The following is a 23,620-nucleotide window of genomic DNA, read 5'->3' as shown; positions in this document are numbered from 1 at the left end:
TTATAAAATTCCTCTGATCTTTAGATCAGGCTGCAAATGCAGTGAAGCAGGATACATTACGCTGTAACTGAGAAAGCAAATCCTTTAAAAATGAACACAACCAGCACAGGCTGTATACACAGTGGACAAAATGGTAGCAGCAGAAAAAGTGAAAACAAAATGTCTGACACTTAGTTCTAGTAGCTGCTGCAGTACAATACAAACTGTTAGCAACTGATGATTATTTTGATCATCAAATTAACTTATTGATCCTTTTTCAAATAATATATTCACTGGGTTGTATTTAAAATATATTAAAAACCAAAATGATTCATTTACAGCATTTCAATTTGACCAATTCCTATGCTACAGAACTCTTAACATACTTACCATTCATTAATAAAATCAAAATCAGAGCCGACAATCAATATAACTTGACACAATCCATTTTACAAATGTTCGTTTGAAAATCCTTTTCACAGCTGTCTTAACATCCACATTAGCTGACACTTTCTCTGTTGATGTATTTTATTAATTATGCTTGTAATGCAGTTGCACTGTTTAAACACTAGAGGGCATAATCTGCACATAGGTAAAACATATAGGGTGAAACAGATCCCTATCTCAGTCTCAATCCAAAATCCTTCCAGTGCACTGGAACATTTGCTCCCTTTAAAAAAAAAAAAAAAAAAGTTATAGAATAAAAAAATCCCACAACGCACTGCAAAAATCAGTCAGCATCCACTATGTTCCCTTACTTGAAACGTTTTCTAATGCCTCTCAGCTCCAAAAAAAAAAAAAAAAGGCAGGGGACCACAAACTCAACTTCTGGCTACAAATGTAAATAGCTTGTTATCGTTGTTGTAACTCTCAAATGATTACTTACATCAGCGATTAAAAAAAAAAAAAAAAAATTAACTAGGGATGCGCCGAAATTTCAGCCGCTGAAAATGCCATTTTCGATTTCTGGCAGAAAGAGGAAAAAAAAAAACATGAGCCGACAATATATGATGCCATGCCCATCCCGCCCCTCAATTGCTCAGCGCTAAGACATATCTAGCCGACGGTTATCATGGTGCTACCCGGCAAAGGGCGATAATGTCAGCGGTTTGGAAATACTTCAAACTTTCTGATAAGGTCAACAAATCTGCAGTGTTTGTTCAGCAGAAATTTCAAGAGGGGGTGAGGTGTCGAAGCACTTTTCCACGACAAGTTTGATACACTACCTGAAAACATGACATCCGGTTCAGTATGCAGAGTACATCAAAACAACAACAGAATAGAGGCCCTCTGCCATTCTGTGTTTTGCCTGTTGTTTTCATTAAAACAATTGTGTAGCATATTTAAACTTACTGTATTTGCAATATGCTAGCCTAGAGCTGCCAAGTTTACTACTTTACTGCTGTTTTGCACATCATAATAGTTAACATTACATTATTTGGATAATTGGATGAAAAAATCTGTTTGTTACAGAACTGAATAAAGAATAATATTAAATATTGTTTTAGTTTTGGTGTGTTCATTTCAATAAAAGTGCAGTCATTTCATTGGTTTGTAATTTTTCCAATTCAGATTCATTAAAGTCATGAAATTACAAGTTTAATATTAACATAATTATACACAAAAAATGTTTTATAAATGGTATTAATTTTATTTATTATTTTAAAATGGTTTTAATTTTTGGCGACATTGTACAACACGAGTACATAGTCATGTCACTGGAAATTCAGTTATCAGTGTGCCAATGATTAGCGAGCCAGGGTGCTTATCAGTGCCCAAACTCGTGTACGCCATATACTCATTCACCATGTACCGAGCTAGGTAGCTGATTAAGACATACCCACAGGCACCGTGCTCTTGCATGGAAAGCCTGCGAGACCTGCACTCGTGAAGTCCGACAGACCGATAGCTCCAGATTGCAATGGCCAACATAATACGTTATACAGTTACACAACTATGTTAAAACAGTTATCTTCAGTAGCTTTCAAACACAAAAGGTTGCTGAAATCGGGCATTTTAGCTGAATTTGGAGTTCTATTTCTGCTACAGAGCTCATCATGTTTCAATCGATCATTTTCAAAATCCATAGATCACACATGCAATAAAATTATTTGGGAGAACTTAAATTTAAATATTTATTTTGAAGGTATGGTAAACTTGCAATACATGCCATTTGCAATATTAAACCTCCCTTCACAGCAATTTTGAATTTATTTCATTTTATACAGACAAAAATGCACATAGTTTTGCGTTGCTTTTTCAGTCATAATTTTTCTTCATTAAATTTTGTTTAAAATATTCTGAGAATCAAATTGAACATTATCATGAATGGAATCAATCATTTTTTTGAGCAATAACTTAATTGTTAAATTATGGAGCTCCTACATAAAATGTATAAGGAGTGGCAGGTCTGAACATAATGTGATGTAATAAGAGTAAATGTGTATAGTGTAATATAGTATAGTGATCAGAACTGGTGGTGTTCAGAGTGAGAAGTGATCGGGAAGATGAATACAGCGAGCACTTAATCAGTCACACCAGAGACTTAAACTTACCCCATGCCCTGAGCTGAAAACCTTCCACCTCTCCTACCAGCACCACCTAAAAGGATTCAAACACACACACTCCAGTAAGACACAGCTCTGGAATCGAGTACACAGTACAGTTTGTGCTTTGCTTGGCTAATCTGCATAAACATTTTAAGTGTGCAGAGAGTAAACACTTCACACGACACGAAACTCGCAGGACGATCTTTATAGGAAAAAAACAAAAACAAAAAAATAAACCAACCCATGACATCTTCCTTACCGATATTTACCATTAATTTGTGACCTTCAACGGTGCAGGTTTCACTTTGGTTAAGAGGTTCCTACATTGTAGGATATTATATCCTATACATATAGGATTAATCATTACAAAATCTTTATATAGAGATGTATAAAACTAAATCCACTAACTGTCGTTCTTCCTGCAGGATAAGATTTCTGGACTTATAACTTAATATCTGGAGTAATATTGAAACATGGGGTCGAATGGTGACTAAAAATTAAATGTCTTGTTTTGTTTAAAGAAGCTAACAGCAAAACCCCATTGAGATCATTGAATTAAAACCCAAAGTAACACCCACCTCTCCCTCTGCCTCGTCCTCGGCGGCCACGCTCCGCCCCCCTGCCCGCTATTCCACCTGCTTTAGTGCCATCCACACCATTCTCCTGCCCACGAACTACATGCATCATAAACACCAACAGAAAGGAGAGAGTGATGAGTGATGATAAGGGGGCATTAATGAACAAGCTTTTCCTCAGCTCCATGATTTAGCTGCCCAATAATACAGAGCATAAAATGCAGAAACTAAACGTGATTTATACCAAACTAAATGAATAAGATCAGGGATGTACTCAGAGAAAAGGAGCAAACACTCCATGACTGCCATATCAATAAAAAAAATTATAATAAAAAACAACAGCTTTTAAATGTTTTTTGCTTCCAAGACAGACCTGACCAAGATAGATATTCACTTTGCGTAATACAAGTTACGCAAAGTGGATAATGTTGGCAGGGAGTGCTCTGAGGGAGCATGTATAGGGACCGCGTGTATGGAGCGCTCGAAGCAAAGGCTTGCTGGGAACATAAAAGTGCTGCTGTTGTCACAACTGGTCTCAGTTGCTGATGCAAACTAGGTCACACCACACACAAAAAAAAACAAAAACAACAACCCCCCACACCATACACCCAAGCCAAGAAGCTCTGAGAAATGTAAGAGCCTCAGACATTACCTTGTTGAAAACAACATTCTGAAACACGTTAAAAGCTGATTTTTTTAATCTGATGACTGACACTGTTTAAATCACCCAGACTGATTCAAAACAGGACTGTAAGTGTTTCACTATAGTAAAGTGGCAAAAACGTCAGATCCACATGCATTACAATTTTACGGAGGTTGCTCTATGAAAGCAGCAACAGGAGTCAGTGACTACGTTTACATGGACAGCAGTAATCTAATTATTGACCTTACTCTGAGTAAGATAATAATGTGATTAAGGTGTTTACATGAGTCGCTTTTAGAATACTCGTCATGTTCCCGTTTTACATGTTATAGAACATAATTAGATTAACAGCCCGCGTCATTACGTCACCGCGCCACGCCGTCCCACGTCCTTCCAGAATTTCACGTATCGACATACAGTTTGTCTTCATTATGGTACCGTATACAGTTTTGGGTGTTTTTATTTCATTTTTTTACGAACGCTTTAAGTGCAGTTAATTATTTGTCATGCTGTACGTGCCAATAGACAACTGCTTGAAGCCGTGGGCTGCGTTTCAAACCGCGTGCTTAACGTCTATATAGTAGCCGAGATACACGTATTTTCCCCCACTACAGGCATATAGTAGGCAAGTAGCGGTTTGGGACGCATCCGAACTCTCTTGTTCGCCGTAAAACGTTAAGAGTGGATTACTGTTGTCCATGCTAGTGTTTTGCTAGTGTTTTGCCCAACAGTCAGTGCGTTTACATGGACAACAATAATCCACTCTTAACCCGATTAAGACCATACTTTGATTAAAAAACTACCATGTAAACAGCAATTTTTAATTACCTTAATCCGATTAAGGTCATACTCGAAGTAAGCAATAATCGAATTAAGACAGGTGGAGTACTCCTGTTTTAGTCGCATTATGGACGTGTATTACAGACATGTAAACACATTAATCACATTATGAACGTCGTGTGAGAGTTTTCACCGCATTTTGCGACAGGACACGATCACACACGGCAGTTTTACGTTTTACGGCGAACAAGAGAGTTCAGCTGCGTCCCAAACAGCATACTTGCCTACTATAGGCCTGTAGTAGGAGAAATACATGCATCTCGGCTACTATATAGACGGTAAGTACGCGGGTTAGGACGCAGCCCACGGCTTCAAGCAATTGCCTATTGCCACGTACAGCATGACAAATAATTAACTGCACTTAAAGCGTTCATAAAAAAATGAAATAAACACCTAAAACAGATTTTAAATTTCTTCATTTAAGCCTACCACATTTATATGAATTACACAATTTTCTGCTTGACTCCCTCTCTGCAACCTTTCCAAAAATCCAAACCAGCCTTAGTTAATTTAGTTCTCAAATAGGAACACAAACACACCTCATACTGCAACACCTCCAGTGTAGCACTGGGCAGTGTGTTAAAGTTAAAGCAATAGGGGTTAATTTTATAACGTTCTCCAAGAGTGCCGTCCAAGCACTCTGGGGTTCTGCTAAAGCATGACATGAGCATCTATATAAACAACACACTATACTGAAGAGGAGAGAGAAGCGGAAGAGAAAAGGGAAGAGATGATAGAGAGGAGATGCTTTTCTCAGGAAGGGAAAGAAGAAGAAAAAAAAAGTTTTCAGGGTTTATTTTTTAGGTTTTTCTGGAGTCTTGTGAATAAAGCGTCTATACTCACACTCTCGTCCACGGCTGGTTCCACGCCCCCTCCTCGGAGCCCCTCCTCTACGGCGTGCTACGACATCTCTCTCTCCTCCTCTCTCTCGATTCTCCTTCCCTTCTTCTCCTCCATCTGTCTGTGCGATTTCCTTCTGGCCCGACACCCCCTTCTTCTTTCCGACCATTTCCCATGAATCCTGTGGACAAGAGAGAAACCTTTATATGAGGCCCAACTTTGATCAGATATTAAACAAGGTGCAATTTGTAAAAGAGGATGAGTTAATAAGCATACAAATGCTGTGCTCAATCCTTTCATCAAAAAATATAATAACCAGCTTGACTTAACTTTCAAAGAACAAGTTAATCTACGTCACATATTGGGGCTTTACATTGCTCTCCGACACACACACACACACACACCTCATCACTACACAGGAGTCTATGGAGGGGTTTCTGCTGTGCTCACGTTGGTGGTGTGATCCAAGATATGCAATATTATGATATGAACCATGTGATCTGACAATATTTTTGAAGTGTTTCATCATAACTTGGCACGTAGATAGTGTTCACTTGCTTTGTTTATAGTTTCCTGGTCACCAGGCGCGTCCGCCATTTTGTGGGTCAATCAATAAACAGATTACAAGGCAAAGTCATGGGTAATAGTTAAATATTTTATAAGTGATTCGCCTTTCTTTCTAACTTTGGGGTAAACTGAGATAGCCAGTCGGTAGGGGAGAAGTATAAACAGATGATAAACAAATTAAGAAACAAAAACGTAAAATATGACAGATTATATTCTGAATATAATGTAAACACTTGGGAAACCTTTCTGTAAATAATACGTATAAATCCACATCATTCATTGCCGTCTACACCGATATTTCACTCACGCAGAGCTGGTACTTGATCTGACTCATTTCAGCTCCCAATGACCACACATGTACATACCATGATGACTAGTTTAACAGTGTTTTCAAAAATAATGTTCGATTGTTTACACATTGTTAATCCTACACAGTGTCTGAAAGGTCAGAAATCAAAAAACACCAAAGCCGCAAAAAAATGATGCAGCAGGAAAAGTGAGAAAATGTGTAGAGCATAAGGGTGAACATGTAGAATGTATGCTGTAAACAATAAATACAAAATTAAGTACACATTTTTACTCGCAATGGCTCATGAATTTTCAGCCACCCTGTATTGTTGGACACACAAAATGGTAGCCGTGCCCTGAATCATGGGAAACCTGACATCACTTAACAGTCTGTCTACTTACTGTGGGTGTGCATGTGTGCTTAACCAAAACTATGTCAGAGACAGAGACAATAACACAAACTCTTCAGACAGAGTTACCAATACAGGACACGCGTGTTTAAAACAACTCAATTCCCCGATTTGTCGAGTGCTTTAAAAACAATTATTTGATTTGGAGTAAGAAAAGCTGCAGATGTGTGAAAGCACGAGGTGGTGGTGAGCACTCACGGTGTCGGGGCTGCCCTCCAGCAGCACATTGATGGCTCTGTTCACATCTCCGTTGCAGTCGTGAAGCGCTATCATAGACTCGTCTTGGTCCTTTCCAGTGATGTCAACTAGCTGGACACGACAGAAGAGAGCACGGTTCAAGAACGTGGCGTTAAATTGGGGAAAATTGCAAGCGCACAAACAAAACTATACAAAATTTTATATTCAGAAAGGGCATTAATGAGGTTGTACTAGGCTTTAACTGTCCTCAGAAATCCTCCAACTCAAAAAAAAAACCAAAAAAAAAAAAACCAAAGAGCTTAAAATATGACAAATCTGTGTATTCTGGTCACTAGACACAGGGTATGTCTGTACTGCTCGCCAACAGAAATAATGGTAAGATTAGGACATTTTTACAGTCGTTTACGTGGGTTTCACATTTGAATGAGCCACACCCCCAGGATCTACGGTGGCCTGCATCTACAATATGCAAGCGTTCCGGGCCAGAAGTCAGCTTTACACACCGCTTAATATGCCTCTACCGAGGCCACGGCTCAGACAAGTGGTGCTAAAAGTGGGGTCCGGGGATTTGCAGAGGTCTGCGAGGGACAGCCAAGGGGTCCATGATTTATTTATTTGTTTGTTTTATTTTGTTAGTGTGGTGAGGGGAGAAAAAGAAAAAAATATATTAATTTCTTTGAAATAAATAATTTAAAAAAAACCAGTCACAACCCACTTCATCAAAAAGTTATTACATTAAGGGGGCCAAGCACCGAAGCAAACCCAGACCTCAGCAATTGAAAGCTCTAACACTATTACTATACTGAGGGGAATTTATTTATTGTAAGGTTAAAGAGAACCGCTGTCTTTAACCACTATTTAATGTTCTATATATCTTCCAGGTTATTCGTACAAGTAAGAAATTTGAAGGGGAAAAAAAAAACGGCTACTGATGATCTTACTAAGCTGTTGATTTGAATGGCAGAGCTTTATGTTGCTCTCAGACTCAGACACACACAGAACGAGAGCATCCGGTAGCAGCTCTGTAGTTGATCTCGCACAAATGGTTCCCTTCATGACTACACAGGGAGCCTAAGAAGGGGTTTCCGGAGTGCTGGGTATGTACCGTAAAGCTCATTAGGTCACGACTGAGCAGTATACTGCATTCAACATTTATAACACGGATTTCAGGAAAGCAGCAGAATGTGGTTTTAGTGGCTCAGCACACATCAAAGTTCTACTGAAGGTTTCCAAATAAGCTGCCAGTAAAGCTGTGGTGATGTGTGAACAGGTGTTTCCAATACTGAAACCCTGAGCATCTGCTGATTCCGATATCCATCCGATATTTGTCTCCTTTAAAAAGCTTTCAAGTGTTTTTAACTGAAGCACTTCACAGCAAATCCAATAAAGTATAAACTGGTTTTACGAGAGGACGCAAAATATTTGTGTGCAGAGCAAAAGTTGTGTGAGCGATTGCAAAAGCATTGAAATATAAAATTTTCCTTTCATCTCATATTTTCCCAACCCTGAAGATCTACCTTCATGAAGACTTTAACTCCAACCATAATCGTGGCCACCTGACCATCTATAATCGTTGCCTTAAGCAGTTCTTGATCAATTAAAACAGGTGTGTTAAGATTTTGGTTGGAGATGAAACCTGCAGGAAGGCAGATCTGAAGGAAGAGGGTTGGTCACCACTGGCGTAGGGACTCCGTACAAACACTGAAAAGCAACACAAAAATGCAAAAAGTTGAACATTTTACAATTTTAAAAGATTCAGACCTGCTTCTAGAGTTGTTAATTGTTATATTAAAAAAAAAAGCACAAAAATTAAATTAAAAAAAGAAAAAATACCACAACACACACGATATCTCAGAAATGTATATTGTGCCATAACTTATCACGATATTGATATTATCTCTCTCTAATGGCCTAATCATATTTAAGTTAAAACCATCACTAGATGCTTAATGTTTGCTGACTCTGGGATTGTGTTAAAATGATCAAAGACCAGAGCAAACATTTTTACAAGAGACAACTAATCAACTCGACCAGTTACACACAATTTTAACAGGTTTAGTCCGTGATGAGATGGGTAAAATGAGACAGATGGAAAAAAAAAATGTCTACAGCACAATCTGGAAAACGCTGGAATTCAATACATAATTCCGTAATGTTTGATAAGAAATGTCCAGGGAGGTCTGATTAATCTAACTCAAAAAAAAGGAAAAGCATCCGAGTGCCACTGAAGTAGGATTTCACCTATTCCTCACCAGACCAGCTCCTTCAGAGAGGCAGACGTTCGCATTAGCTTCAGGATTTGAGCATGATTTTGTGATATTTAAAAACGCTCCTGACCTGCTTGACTTTTTCCTCAAAGTCAGCATCGTTGTGGTCCGAGATCATCTGCGCGAGTCGGATCTGCTCAGCAGTGGCCTGGGGGAAGAAAAGAGAGGAAGAGAATTACGAAAACCGTGCTAAAGATATTTGGAAAACTAATTTGTACTTCAGGACAGACGAACAGCAGGAGGATTGCGCTCTGTAGGACACATCTCTGTGTACAAGAAACACAGCATGGATTAAATTCTGGCCATTTTCTGTGTAATTGTTAAACAAAACGTCAGCGTTGGAAAGACTGTGTGTGGGCACAACACCATCACTCCAACACACACTGCAAGGACACAACCTGCATCATTCAACCATCCAACAAGCACGGTCCAGGATAACTAACACGCTGAGACATGCACTACAAACATCAGGACAAATTAGCATGCATTTATAAACAACAACATTTCCGACCTTTCTTAAAGCACTTTACTCATTCATGTAATATTTTATACGGAAACTGTTCTATGGATTTTCTTTTCTACATAAACCTATCCACAACCTTATACTAAACATTCACTGACCAAAGATAAGCAGGTAACCTACTGACTAGTCAGACAGTACATTTACATGGACAATAATATTACGATATTAACCCAATTAAGACGATACTCTGATTAAGAAACTACCATGTAAACAGCGATTATTGATGACCTTAATCCAACTAAAGTCATACTCGAAGTAAACACAAATCGAATTAAGACATGTGGAGTATTCATATTTTAGTCACATTATGGAAGTGCATTATAGACATGTACACATCTTTAATCACACTATTAACGTCATGTGGGAGTTTTCACCGCATTTTGCGACAGGACACGTACACACACGGCAGTACTCAACCATTTTACGGCAAACAAGAGAGCACGGCTGCGTCCAAAACCGCGTACTTACCTGCTATATAGTAGGTGAAATACATGCATCTCGGCTACTATGTAGTAGGTAAGTACGCAGTTTGGGACGCAGCCCACGGTTTCAATCAGTCATCTATTTGCATGTATAGCATGATAAATAATTAACCGCACTTGAAGCTTTCCTAAAATTAAAAACGAAACACCCAAAACTGTATACGGTACCATAATGAAGACCAACTGTATGTTGATACATGAAATTCCGGAGGGACGTCAGACCGCGTGGTGACGTAATGACGTGTGCCACTAATTGTTCTATAACATTTAAAACAGGAACATGAAAGGAATATTCTAAAAGCAACTCCTGTAAACACCTTAAATCACAATATTGTCTTATTCAGAATAACCTCAATTATTAGATTACTGCTGTCCATGTAAACATAGTGACTGGTTCCTACGCTAATTACTACGGTTTATCAAGAACACCTGTATACCACTTCATTCATGCAATAATCTAATCAGCCAATCACATGTGGGCTGAAACACCATGCTGATGAGCGAGATGAGGGGAGAATGACCAGACTGGTCTGAGCTGACAAAAAGTCTACAGTAACTCAAATAACCACACTTTACAACCATGGTGAGCAGAAAAACATCTCCGAACACACATTTTGAACCTTGAGGTTCCACTCTTCCTCAGACATGTAAAACTTTTTTAAACTTTTACACACACACACACACACACACACACACCCCAACCATATTGATCTGACACTACAAGTTTTGCAATGGAACAATTTAATAAACAAAAGTGGCTGCTAATAATGTAATAACTACTGAACTAGATGTAAGTTACTACAGATTATACCACAGCTCCCTTGAATTCTCGATTCAGATTGGCCAACAGACGTTCCGAGGTGTGCAATTATTTTTCAGTAAATGTAAATGTAAAGTAGTTCCAGTCAGGTCTTGACCACCTTACAGTTCCAGATCACTTCAAGTGAACTGAAATAACGGAAACATTAAGCTTACTGTTCACCACAGCACACACATTTAACAAAATTTTCCAGAAATAATTAAGAAATAATTGATGGGCCGTTGAATTATTAGAAAAATAATGCACACCCGAGGTGGTAAAACGGCCATATTTAGTTGTTGTATTTTCTGCAGTAATAAAAAAATAAAAACCCTGTGAACAACTAGGCTTATCGATATTTATTTATTTGTTCATTCTATTTTGAAATTATCAGTGAACTCATAATATGTAATACGTGTGCGACTGAGAAAGTCACCAGGCTTTGAGCTGTGGTGTTTTCCTACATCGCGAGTATATATATTATTTGAGTCATAGGTCTCTGGATATGTTTAACTGCACAGGGACACACTGCAGGTAGACAATGGCTTTAAGCTGTACTCTGTTTGATCCGTGCTTCCCATCCTTTATAGGCAACTCCGGAGTGACCGAGCTTATAGTCGTTATGGCATATATACCTAGTTTCCTTCAGCAGATTTCAGGCAAACTACGTAGGTTTGTTAAAGCAGCATAAGTTACGCAATTTGGCTAACTAGCAAGCTAAACCTGTTAAATTCTTAGTTAGCAGGGATAGTTAGCACTGCAAAACTGCAAAGGCAGAGCTAATCAGACCAGTTATCCCTCCTAACTGCCTGTAACCACAACAGTCTCCCGTCGGCTTGGAAAGGAATCCGATTCGATAGCAGGGGTAAAAACCCGACTTGTTCATGAACACTTTTCCAATTCAGCAACACGCCATTTTACAAAACAAATTCCGGCAACTGAGGTTCCAACTCTGACATCACAGCAACCTGCCTTTCGTTTGGTTGTTCACAGTACACCTCCAACTTCAACTAATCTTTATTACTTCAGTGCAGTACAGAGCAGTGTGCAGTGTCTCAGGGCTCCTTCACTCACTTTAGTCTGAATAAGAGAGAAACTTGATTCGTTTGCTGTTTGGTTTCCCAGGTACTGCATGTAACTGGGAAAAAAAAATAATTAAAAAAAAAATGCATCACTTGAGGGATGTGTAGAGCTGGGGGGGGAGGGAGAAAACAACAAAACAAAATGAAGACATACCTGAAACTCTCATGTGTTCTCACCCAAGAACTAAATACTAAATAATTCTTGAAATGACTATAGCAGTGTATATTCAGTGCTTATTTCCACTTTCTATTCAAATCTCCAAAACACACAGCATGTTTGAATCGGGTCAGGATTGAAACATTTCCTCAGTGCAATCGAACCACAGCAGAGTTCAGGAGGAAGAGGGCACCGAGGAGGAACACACACCATCAGGGAAGTCATATACGGTGGACAGAATCATGGGAGTGGCTTGAACATCATGATTCTCTGATCTAAAATGCTGCTGGCTTCTCTGAACCCTTTTTTTTTCCTTTTTAAAAGTGTGAATGTTAGCCATGCGAATATAGTGTGGTTATCGTATTATATTTTATTACAGATTACCTGTCAGGATTGGAACTAATCCTTTAAAAGAGACTACATAATCAGCAGCAGGGTCAAGCGATTCAGTTACCAGAGGAATACAGGAATTAAAGGATTGAGGATCAAAACATAGCAGATAACATGGTGCACGACAATTCGTTTTTACTAGCTGACCAATAAATAAATAAATAAATAATCTTTGCCATAGTCAGTGGGACCTCACCAGGTTTAGGCTGTGTAATTAGCAAAAGTTAAACGCAGATAAAACAACAGCAAAGGAGGCATCAGTGATTAACAAATAAATACATACAATAAATCTCTGTAGTATATTACCCTATTTAGGGAAATATCAATTCTTAAAAATGCATTCGTGGGGACATCCAGGAGGAGCTGAAATCCTTGGAAACCGATTCCTAAACTGAGAGTGCGCAGCAAAGAAGCTCATGTCTGACAACAGAGCACGCCCTGTACCTCACCTCATCTACTCTTGTTTCCGGCATGTAGTTCACAAATGAATATCACAAATATCGCTCCAACCATGAAGGCAGATTTTGCATACTGAAAATCCTATTACAGTTAGTGTTTGAGTTTCTTATGTTGCCTTCAAAATCGTCTGAAAGCCCTGTTTTGTGTACCAGCCTTCTGGATTTTCTAGATTAGTAAATTCTTCCCAGTGTACGGTCAGAGTTTTGGATTTAAGACGCAGCTCATGACAACAATTGCGATGATGTCAGAGAGTTTTAAAGAGAAACTGTGCGTTTAACGTTGTTGTGCATGAAATCGTTAAACATTTTACAGTTCGACCTGGAATCAAGATGTGCAAAGGTATGCTTTGGCTAGAGAGAATTTTAGATTTAAACATTTACATGAATCCTTTGCTTCACATCAGGCCGTGACGTGAATTGTTTCCCTAAAACGACAACACTTCCCACTAGACTGGTAAGCCAGTGCTTTTGTTTTTAGCCACTTACACATCATAAGTTGTTTCAGAAGCCCACTGTAGTAGTACACCAACACTGTACACTGTACTAACACTGTAGTAGTAACACTGTCATTTAAAAAGACTTGTGTTTGACCACTAACTTAGGAACCTCCATTTTAGCTGACAGCAGGACTAGTGAACATATTAGTGGACTGGTCTATATAAACCCTCACAGGGAACAGAATTAGGGATTTACGCAACAGCACTCAATCATCCTGCAATGATATGATGCCATTTCTTTTTGAAACGATTAGGCATTAGCCTCGAGAGGAGGTGCAACAAGGTCCACCTTCAGTATAAAAAGCCTAAGTTTTCTCCAGATGTTGCAAGTGCATTATGGGTATTCTGTACTTACTCAGAACACCATTTGATTGCCTTTTAGGATTTCAAGAGTGCAAGACTCGAAATATTGCACTAAACAGGGAAAGAGCCATGAGGTTTTGGCAATGAGATGAGGGACAGCAACAAACCTGTGTGTGTGTGTGAGAGAGAAAGTTATATACACACACTCACCTGAGGCCTCTGCTTGTGCTGTGACTGGCTCTGTGTCTGTGTCTGCTCCCAGTTAGCCCGGTTCCGGTTTCCTCCTACCGATGTCATCATTTACAGTATATACAAATAAGAGTATTTACAAAGAAATAAACACCTGGAAAGGAAACAAACAGGAAGAGGCTTTCAATTAGTGTTGGACAAAACACTCTAAATGACATTTCATGCAGACTAGATCACTTTCACAACCTCGTAAATGGTGTAAATCAATCAAGAACCACAAAGATTATCTTTCCGAACAAAAATAATAATTAAACCACGAATTATGTGCAGAGGAACGCATTAAATCTGAACAAAACGCACTTCCGGGTACCACAACCGCTTCATACAACACAAACAAAATGCAGGACTGCTTCTAACTCCATTCTGAGCAGGCGGCTGCAACCAAACCGGCCACCTAATCCCAGTGTAGGCTCCCTATTATATAGAGTACGGTTTAAATGGCTTCTACACCCTAGGTAGTGCACTAGATGTCCATAAAGTGAGGCGTTTTGGACTCGACCTCCGATTTAGCCCTCATGTCGTGCCCGGGTTAAACCGCGCGAACAGGCCGGAAGATGGACGCCGGGATTAATTTAATTAACGAGTCTTTAATTACCAAACGCAAACACACAGAGTGCCGAACAGAAATGAAAACAAGCCGCGACCTTTTCCAGCCCGTAGTTTTATACAGAAGCGGAGGTAACTCTCCTTCATGATTAAATAAGATTATTATTATTATTACACACACATAACGGAAATAATATGGCGAGTTTACAAAATAGCTTTCCTTCACTTCTTCAGGAGACAGACACCTGACTGCCTAGAACTTCTCAAACCTGCCTCAGCAGCTAGTCAGCCTTCCTATAACCATTACACACCTACAGCCAAGCAGCTTAACCAGCTCAGCTCACTCACCTGCTGCTGTGCTGCACTTTCCCCGGGAGTTTAAACCCGATTTCAGTGCAAACACTGAGGCCCATAAACAGGTAAACAAGCCCGGAGTAGCTAACGCGCTCGTTTACATTATTTACAAAGCCACACAATTATTAATCAATATTTGATTTCTGCTCTCCAGGACAAACTCCGACACACCGGGACTATTAAATCAACTAATATTCACTTAACTTCCTGTATCATTAACTCCTATAAAGTTGGCTAGTTATGTTGCTAACCCAAGTTAAGGTAACTCAATTGGCATATTATTATGATTATTACCACAAGAGTCCTGTTTTGCACTTAACAGAAATCCGTTCCTTTGTCTAAAGAGATTTCAACGTATTATGCAATATTTAAATCCTCCCAGAGCGAACATGTAGGATAGCTAAGCTAAGCTAAACTAAGCTAAGCTACCTAAAGCAGCAGGGGGCTTCAACCTCATGGCCGACCGGCACAGCTAGAAACACTACTGCTATCAGAGACAAGCACCCCCTTTACCAGGGGAATAATCCTCATCTCGGTTAAATTCTCCCAGCAAAACGCGGACAATGTTATCGAAACGCGTATTTGATCGAAATCTGCTGGACTCGCGTTAGCCTCGAACTGCTTGAGTGGAACCGACACAGCGCCGTCCCCGTGACTGAAGCGCGTTTTCCGCGTCGCCTGCAAACTCAACGCCGAGGCTCAGTTTAGGCCCGAAGGCCGCAAATCACGAAAATAAACAACAAGCGCTGTACTGACCAGAAACCCGACTAGATGGCTCGGAAGATTTTTACGAAAACGCTGACCAAAGAATTAGGCCACTCCTGAGTTGACCTCCTAATCAAGCCAAAAATAAACTCCAGAATTTTGCTCAATCCGACACCGAGTACGAAGCCGAACCGACTCGCGCAGACAATGAAGCGGATTTTTTACCTGTTTCTGTTCCCACACTGACACAGCGCCACGGCTCGCACAGTGGTCACGTGACTCGGCCCAGCCGCTGCGTCTTCAACACAAGAGACCCTCGAACACGTGACTGAAACGTGTGCCTTTCTACAGGATAAATAACTCTACATCATACACCATTACATTCAGGAAAGCGGTACAGAACTAGCGAGGTGCGTCAATGCTAACACACCAGAGGCTGGAGCTATCATCATCATCATCATCATCATCATCATCTCTACAGTTCATATGAACGGCTGAGCAACACGAGTTACATTTACTCAAATCAGTTAACTGGTTGCCTTGAACCATTTAAGTTTAAAAACTGATTGCTCTGAGTACAGCTAAATTATACACATTTTGAGTGTCTTTAACTTATCCTTTTTGCACTTAGTTCTTTGTTAAATCAACTAAGTTAAGTTTAAAGAATTCATTAAGTCTATATTGAAATGCTTTTTTGTTTTTGTTTATAAATCTATGTTAAAAAGTAAAACATCTGACTGACTCACTCTCAGTAAGTGCTTTATGGTCTATCAGGGTCACAGTGGATCTGGAGTCTATCCCAGGAATATCGTATGTGAGGTGGGAATACACCCTGAGTGGGACAGCAGTACATGCGCACACATTCACACACTTGTACACACCTAGTTTATCTTCGCCAATCTGCCTACTGGCATGTTTTTGTGAGGTGGGAGAAAACCGGAGAACGTAGATAAAACCCACACAGACACAGGGAAACCATGCAAAGCTCCACACAGACAGTTACCTGACGCCAGGATCGAACCCGGTAACTGTCATCACCATTCAGTCATGAAAGTGATTTATTTTATAAAGAAAGATTTTATGAAACTGGACCTTTCAAAATTTAATGACATACCCCTGGCCTATATTGTTCACTATTTGTTAAGTAACTAACATGAATTTAAGTGAAAGAACACACCAACAAGGATTTATTTTTTTTTGGTATGAGATGTTGAGAAATAATAATAATAAAAAAAGATGTTTGGTCGAAGTAATATTAGATAGTATGAGTCACATGAGTTCTGCTTAGTAAAAATTGAAATAAAATATTGGGTTCATTTATCAGTCTTGTAGTAAAGTTGTGTGTAAATGTTTGCATGAGCCAAACCGAGCTAAAATTTTGTGCTGGATTCATAAAAGTTTAATAAACGTTGTACTCGTGTGTAAATGTTGATCCCCTGTAAAGTGCAAAAAGGCAAAACTCCATAATAGGTCAGATGCACAGACAGCTGGGAACACGAAATGAACAATCAGGGTAAAGCCTGAAAAACAGAAGTGGAAGTAATTTTGACTCACTTCTATGCCCATAAAAATATTTTAATATTAATAACATTAATAATAATAAGTGAGCGCTAAATCGTTCTCCAGCTGAGGTGTTTGTTTACAGCCTACAGCTCTGTGCAGACAGACAGACCCGCCCATCCTCCACTTATACACCACCATTTCTTTTGGTGTACTTTAAGTACACCAAATGATGATATAAAACTATATGATGATTAGTTAAAACTCACAAATAAAACTAATGATGATTAGTTTTATTTGTCTTAATTTATGGATTAATGTTGGCTCACTTTCTTTAGTTTTCTTGTTCTTTAATTAAAACCAATGATATAAAATGACTGCTTTTACACTTGTATAAGTCGCTCTGTAAAAAAGGCGTCTGCTAAACACTGTAAACATAATAAAAATAAGCAGTTTAACCGCCACCATATACTATTAAATATTAAAGTGTTATTATTGCAGATATTAAAGTGCAGAAATCCATGCAAATTAGCTATATTATCTGAAGTTGATCAGGTTGAAGTTAGTCTTCTTACATGTAAATTTCCACACGAGTAGCACGAGTAGGATACAAACGTTTTTCCGAATTTACAGGATTTTCATGAATATCAAATTTATTGTGGAAATGTTCGTACGAACAATTTACACATAAATCAGTTCATATCCAGTTTGAAAATGGTTTTACAGTATAGCGCTTTACCATAAGGACACTAATGTACTACATTGTGTGATAAAATAGATAGCCAACATAGGTTATGAATCATTAAATCATGGCATAACTAATGTGACGGAGCAGCAGTGAGGTGGAAGCCATTATACAGAAGGTTAACTTGGTGATGTCTGTAATACTGACATCCTACCGCATTAAGCATGGTCAAACTACTACAACTACATTTAGTACCGGTCAGATCGGTATCCCTAACGGAGTGATCCCTTTACTTAGCAAGCTGCATTTACTTAAATTAAAAATTTTCAACTTAAATATTCAAAAGAGTATGTATTTGAATTGTGGCAAAAAAATATTGTTCCATATATATTCTGTGGGTTATAATTAAACATCACATAAGCCAAAGAACACAGTGATAAAGCGGGTAGTGTTGCCGCCTCACAGCTCCAGGGTCCCTGGGTCCATCCTCAGCTCGGGTTACTGTCTGGAGGTTTGCATGTTCTCACTGAGTCTGCTTGAGTTTCTTTTGGGTTCTCCAGTTTTCTCTGTCAACCTAAAACTATGCTGGTAGGTGTGAATGAGTGTGTTCATGTGTGTATGTGTGGGATTGCCTCAGTATCCACTGCAACACTGACCACGATAAATCAGTTACTCTAGATGAATGAATAATTGAATAAGTAAGCCATTCACACAATTATTTGAATCCAATGTCTAATTTGAAAATGTAACAATTAAGTGGCAGTTATTACCATAAGATTGATTAATTATTAATTAATTAAAGATATGATCCTACCTTTTTTTAAATATACATTTTAAAATATTTTTATATAAGTGCCCACATTCATGAATCATTATGTTGTGGATGATGTGTACTTATTCACACTTTATCATTAAGGATGTGCAAATTTTATTTTAATTTAATTAATTTACTTTTACTTTTTTAGATCTACCTTCTTATTCTCTTCTTCTTCTTCATCATCTTCTTCTTATTATTATTATAAATCAACTCTGATAACTAATAACTAATTAATAACACTGTCTACTCTGTTGAATATGAGTAACAGAGTTGATGTATGATTATTATGAATGGTTAAGCACAATAAAAGATTATAAATAAGACAAAAACGTTTATAAGACTTGCTTGCTCTCTACAGTGAAAGTTCTCCCTAGAAAAAAATGTCACCTCCTCAAAATCACAAAACTTAATGAAAGTACATTATGTTAAAGCTGGTGTGTATATGGACAAAACTATTACATAGAATCAAATATGAAAGAATTAGGACAAGTAACTTATGTAGTATATTTACATTTATTCATTCAGCAGACTTTTTATGTAAAGTGACTCAATAAGTAAGTAAATGAGTTGATAGTGGTATAGCAGCTTGGTGGTACTGGGATTCAAACTCACAACCTTCCCATTAACAGTTCAGAGCCCTAGTCTCTGAGCCACCTTCAAAGAATTTAATGAATGCTTAGACAAAATAATTTTTTAAAATATACATTGTAATGTGTAAGTGGCTTTGGACGTAGCTAGACACCAGAAAAGTTCTGTTCTAACTCCCAGTCATGTGAGATAATATCAGCTTTATTGGGACTGGTTTGAAGTTAAATCCTACTTTAGGGGACATGTTGGGTTAAAGCCTGTAGGACTGTTGACTAAATGGTATAGTTTATTGCTATCGCTCCCCAGTAGAGGGCAGTATGCACATCTACATGCCACATTTCACATGTAATAGGGTGTCAGATAAATTTTGACAGTTTCAATTACCAGCAATTATTTTCATCCATCCAGCCATCCATCTTCTATCATGCTTATCCTTCCTTCAGGGTCATGGGGAAACCTGGAGTCTATCCCAGGGAGCATCGGGCACAAGGCGGGGTACACCCTGGACAGGGCACAATCAAATACACATTCACACTTTGGACATACCAATCAGACTACCATGCATGTCTTTGGACTGGGGGAGGAAACTGGAGTACCCGAAGGAAACCCCCGCAGCACACGGAGAACATGCAAACTCCGCACACACAGGGCCACGGTGGGAATCGAACCCCCAACCCTGTGAGGCGAACGTGCTAACCACTAAGCCACCGTGCGCCCCAATTATTTTCAGCTTTTTCTCAATTGAAATAACATGAATTAACTCCTGTGACTAGGATTTTTAAAATCACATAAAATTGTCAAGACTACTATATTACACATATTTATGATTCATGTACAGTGGTGCTTAGAATTTTCTATATATCTGCATAAACATGACCTAAAACATCATCAGATTTTCACAAGTCCTAAAAATAGACAATGAGAACCCAGTTAAACAAATGAGACAAAACTATTATATTTGGTCATTTATTTATTGATGAAAATGATCCAATATTACGTATCTGTGAGTGGCAAAAGTATGTGAACCTCTAGGATTAGCAGTTAATTTGAAGGTGAAATTAGATTCAGGTGTTTTCAATCAATGAGATGACAATCAGGTGTGAGTGAGCATCCTGTTTTATTTAAAGAACAGGGCTCTATCAAAGTCTGATCTTCACAACACATGTCTGTGGAAGTGTATCTTGGCACGAACAAAGGAGATTTCTGTGGACCTCAGAAAAAGAATTGTTGATGCTCAGGCTGGAAAAGGTTACAAAACCATCTCCTAAAGAGTTTTAACTCCACCAATCAGACAGACAGACAGCTTGTGTACAAATGGAGGAAATTCAAGACCATCGTTACCCTCTCCAGGAGTGGTCAACCATGTTTATTTTTTTTTTTTTTTTAAATCATGTGTTATGCTGATACTGCAAAACAAAAATGTGGTTTGTACTTAATCTGTTCATACTGAATTTTAGAAAAGTTTGGTTATGAATTTAAAACAAACCCTGTTTGTTGTTATTGCTGTAAACATTTATAGGATGTAACTCTGTCCAACATCTTAATATATAGTCAATTTTACTGTGTTCATACTGTACTACAATATGGTGCTGAAATTTGAGATTTTGAGATTCATGTCATTGTAATTGTCGAGGAATTGTGATTTCTTGATGTTATGAATAATTTTAAAAGTGTCATTGAGGATGAAATAAAGCATGTTTCCCAAATTACCAAAGAAAATTGGTAAGCCATGCTTCTTTAGAAAATGACAAACCTTTTCCTTCACATGTAGATGGACAACACTGTAAGGATTTTAGAAATGTTATGTGTTGATTGTTTCATTAAAGAAGGCTTAGACAATATATCTGAATGCACTCTACTGCATGTTCAACAGCACAAATATTAATGGCATGGGGCTTGCACCAAATTTAAATAAACAAATAGAGTAAATATAACAACTTCAAAGTTCTCTTTATTTTCTACCAAGTTATTAATATTAATTGCACTGGTAGATGTTGGCCTGCTATGGCATTACTACCTGTGGCACCTCCACAGTCATGTGACGTGAGTGTCATGATCATGTGATGTGCAGTGGCTGATGGTAGTTGTAGTCCGGTGCCATATTCGGCCCAACCAGGACAGGACCCCCCTCTCCCCTGTCTGTGAGGCTGGGGTTACATCATTTTATATATCTTTTTCTTATTAACCAAAATGCGTACACAAATCAAAATCCCCCAATTAAATTAAACAATGCATCCACAAATCAAAACCCCCCTACCGAATTAAACAAAGTCCAATTAATTCATAACACAACTTTCATAAAAGCCAAAAGAAAAAAAAGCTTTCATAAATCAACATATTTAATAAATCAATATTTCCCCCATTCACGCACTATTTAAGCTGTCTTGGAACTGAGCTTACATCAGTGAGAAATTGCTTGTCTGCGTTTTGGCTAGGATCAAGTGCAGTAGAATTCTTGGTCTTCTAGCCATTTCCTCAGAAGACGACAATTGGCCGACTTGAGTGGTGCAGCTTCGGCATACTGTCCGGGTGGAGCTACGCGCTGATGCAGCAGCGGAGATCCTCTGCCTTCAGGATTTCTCATCAGCTCGATTTCTGGACCTGACCTTCACCTTGTTCAAGGACTGCTCTTCGTTCTTTGACCAGTGCTCTTAGCATGCTGGGCAGGAAGCATTCTGCAGCCTCCGCTTCATGCCCTTATTTGTGATGGATGAGGTTCCAGTGACTGTGTACCTCCTTTGTGTCTGAGGAAGATATCAAGGTCTTCCTTGACTAATACTGCTCGTCCATGTCGGCAGAGGAGAAGATCCATGGCCGTTTTGGGATCTGGAATGGCAAGCAGAGGTACCTGGTGAGGCTGAAGGTGGACCTGATGGCACCTGGGGGTTTCACCATTCCCTGGGAAGTTTCGCCATTGGTCCTCACCGGGGCTTCCTCCACTACCCCGGCCAGCCCCTGTACTGCCGGAGATGTGGGGCACTCGGCCACATGAAGTAGACCTGCACTGGATGGAGGTGCCGTCTCTGCAGAGAGGAGGACCACGCAGCAGCAGAGTGCAGGGTGTCCAAGACATATAGCCTCTGCAGGAGCAAAGAACGCCTCTACTTCCAGTGCCCTTCACGGAAGGGTATCTACACAAGCCTCTTTGTGGAGAACTTCGAGGCCTCTGGTGCTTATTTGGTGCAGGAGAAACAAGGGCCAAGGTGTCGGTGTACGCTGACGACACAACGCTGTTCCTTGGCTGGGACGAGAACATCTGCGCAGTGGAATGTGTTTTGGAGGTGTTCTCGGATGCCACTGGAGCACGGGTCAACCGCAAGTCCCAGGGGGTTCGCTTTGTGCCAGGATGGTCTAAACATTTTGGGGGTTATCTTTTGGAGAGGATCCAGTGCCCAAAAGAACTGGGACATTGCCTTCAGGAAGCTGCAAGCCAGGCCCGAGAGCTGGGCAAAAGAGACTTCTCCCTTTCAGGAAGGGTAGGTGTGGTGAATGCCAACCTGCTGGCAGACCTTAACCACCTGGCCTTCGTCTTTCCCATCCTGTTTGTAATGGGAAGATTTGTTTGTGACGTGCGAGCAGGTTGCCCACGTAAGAATGTGCACAGAACGGGAAAAAGGAGGAAGGGGAGGAGCTTGTGCCCCTCTTAAGACCATGGCGATGTATGTGGCTTTCCAGGCAACGTTGGTTGGGGGCACGGAGGGCTACCTTGCAAGCAGTGATCTCCTGGAGGGGGACATCACTGTAGTTGACTGACCACCCGTGGCACTACCAATAGGTGGCAGACTTTGTTCAGGATCAACCCTGGTGTTTCGTAGGCAGCCTTGTATTAGATCACAGGAGGCTGTACAGGAAATGGAGGGACTTCCCCGGAGCAGAATCGGGAGAGGTGATTTGAGTGATACAAATGATATTTCACATAGGCAAATCCTATGGCGTGTACTGTCCAACGTGTCTTCGGTACCCCATTCACAACTTTAGCTTCTACCTGAAGTTAATTCCCATTTACAGACTGAAGGCTAAAAATGGAAGAAGAACAAACAGTGATAGTTTTTCAAGCACTAATAGAGCTCCATATGGACAGGAGTTACTTGTTAGCAATGTACCTTTTACAAGATACATAAAGCTTAAAAAATCATGAGTGGGGTATTACTGATTTTATGTCGTATTTTGTGTAGTATTTTGTAGTGTAGTGTATTTTTTGTAGTGTATTTGTATACAATATATTTTGTAGTGTATGTATTTTCTGTTGTAGAATAAAATGTGAAAATATCTTGATCTTGCATTAATCACAGACCTTATTTCAGGCATTTAACCAAAAACCCATTAAAA

The 23,620-nt window shown here is 39.3% G+C and overlaps 1 protein-coding gene across 9 annotated transcripts in view; it reads right to left on the bottom strand.

The window, feature by feature from the left end:
- The window catches only part of ubap2l (ubiquitin associated protein 2-like), a 40,842-nt gene extending 24,841 nt beyond the window's left edge, over positions 1-16,001 (bottom strand). For 8 of the 9 annotated variants that reach the window (XM_053638769.1, XM_053638776.1, XM_053638771.1 and 5 more), the window contains exons 1-7: positions 15,753-15,890; positions 14,058-14,190; positions 9,227-9,304; positions 6,890-7,000; positions 5,430-5,607; positions 3,107-3,202; positions 2,535-2,580 (exon numbers count right to left, since the gene is read on the bottom strand). In XM_053638769.1, coding sequence (XP_053494744.1) covers positions 2,535-2,580; positions 3,107-3,202; positions 5,430-5,607; positions 6,890-7,000; positions 9,227-9,304; positions 14,058-14,147 — 599 coding nt within the window. In that variant the 5' untranslated portion in view covers positions 14,148-14,190; positions 15,753-15,890. Of the gene's footprint in view, positions 1-2,534; positions 2,581-3,106; positions 3,203-5,429; positions 5,608-6,889; positions 7,001-9,226; positions 9,305-14,057; positions 14,191-15,752; positions 15,891-15,926 lie in introns of those variants that run through there. The other variant, XM_053638770.1, reaches the window with a different exon arrangement.
- Between the last annotated feature and the right edge of the window lie 7,619 nt (positions 16,002-23,620).

This window comes from Ictalurus furcatus, chromosome 12 (assembly GCF_023375685.1).
Source record: "Ictalurus furcatus strain D&B chromosome 12, Billie_1.0, whole genome shotgun sequence".
NCBI classification, from domain to species: Eukaryota; Metazoa; Chordata; class Actinopteri; order Siluriformes; family Ictaluridae; genus Ictalurus; species Ictalurus furcatus.
Note: the sequence above shows the minus strand (reverse complement) of the source record. Positions and strands in the feature narration are given on the sequence as shown.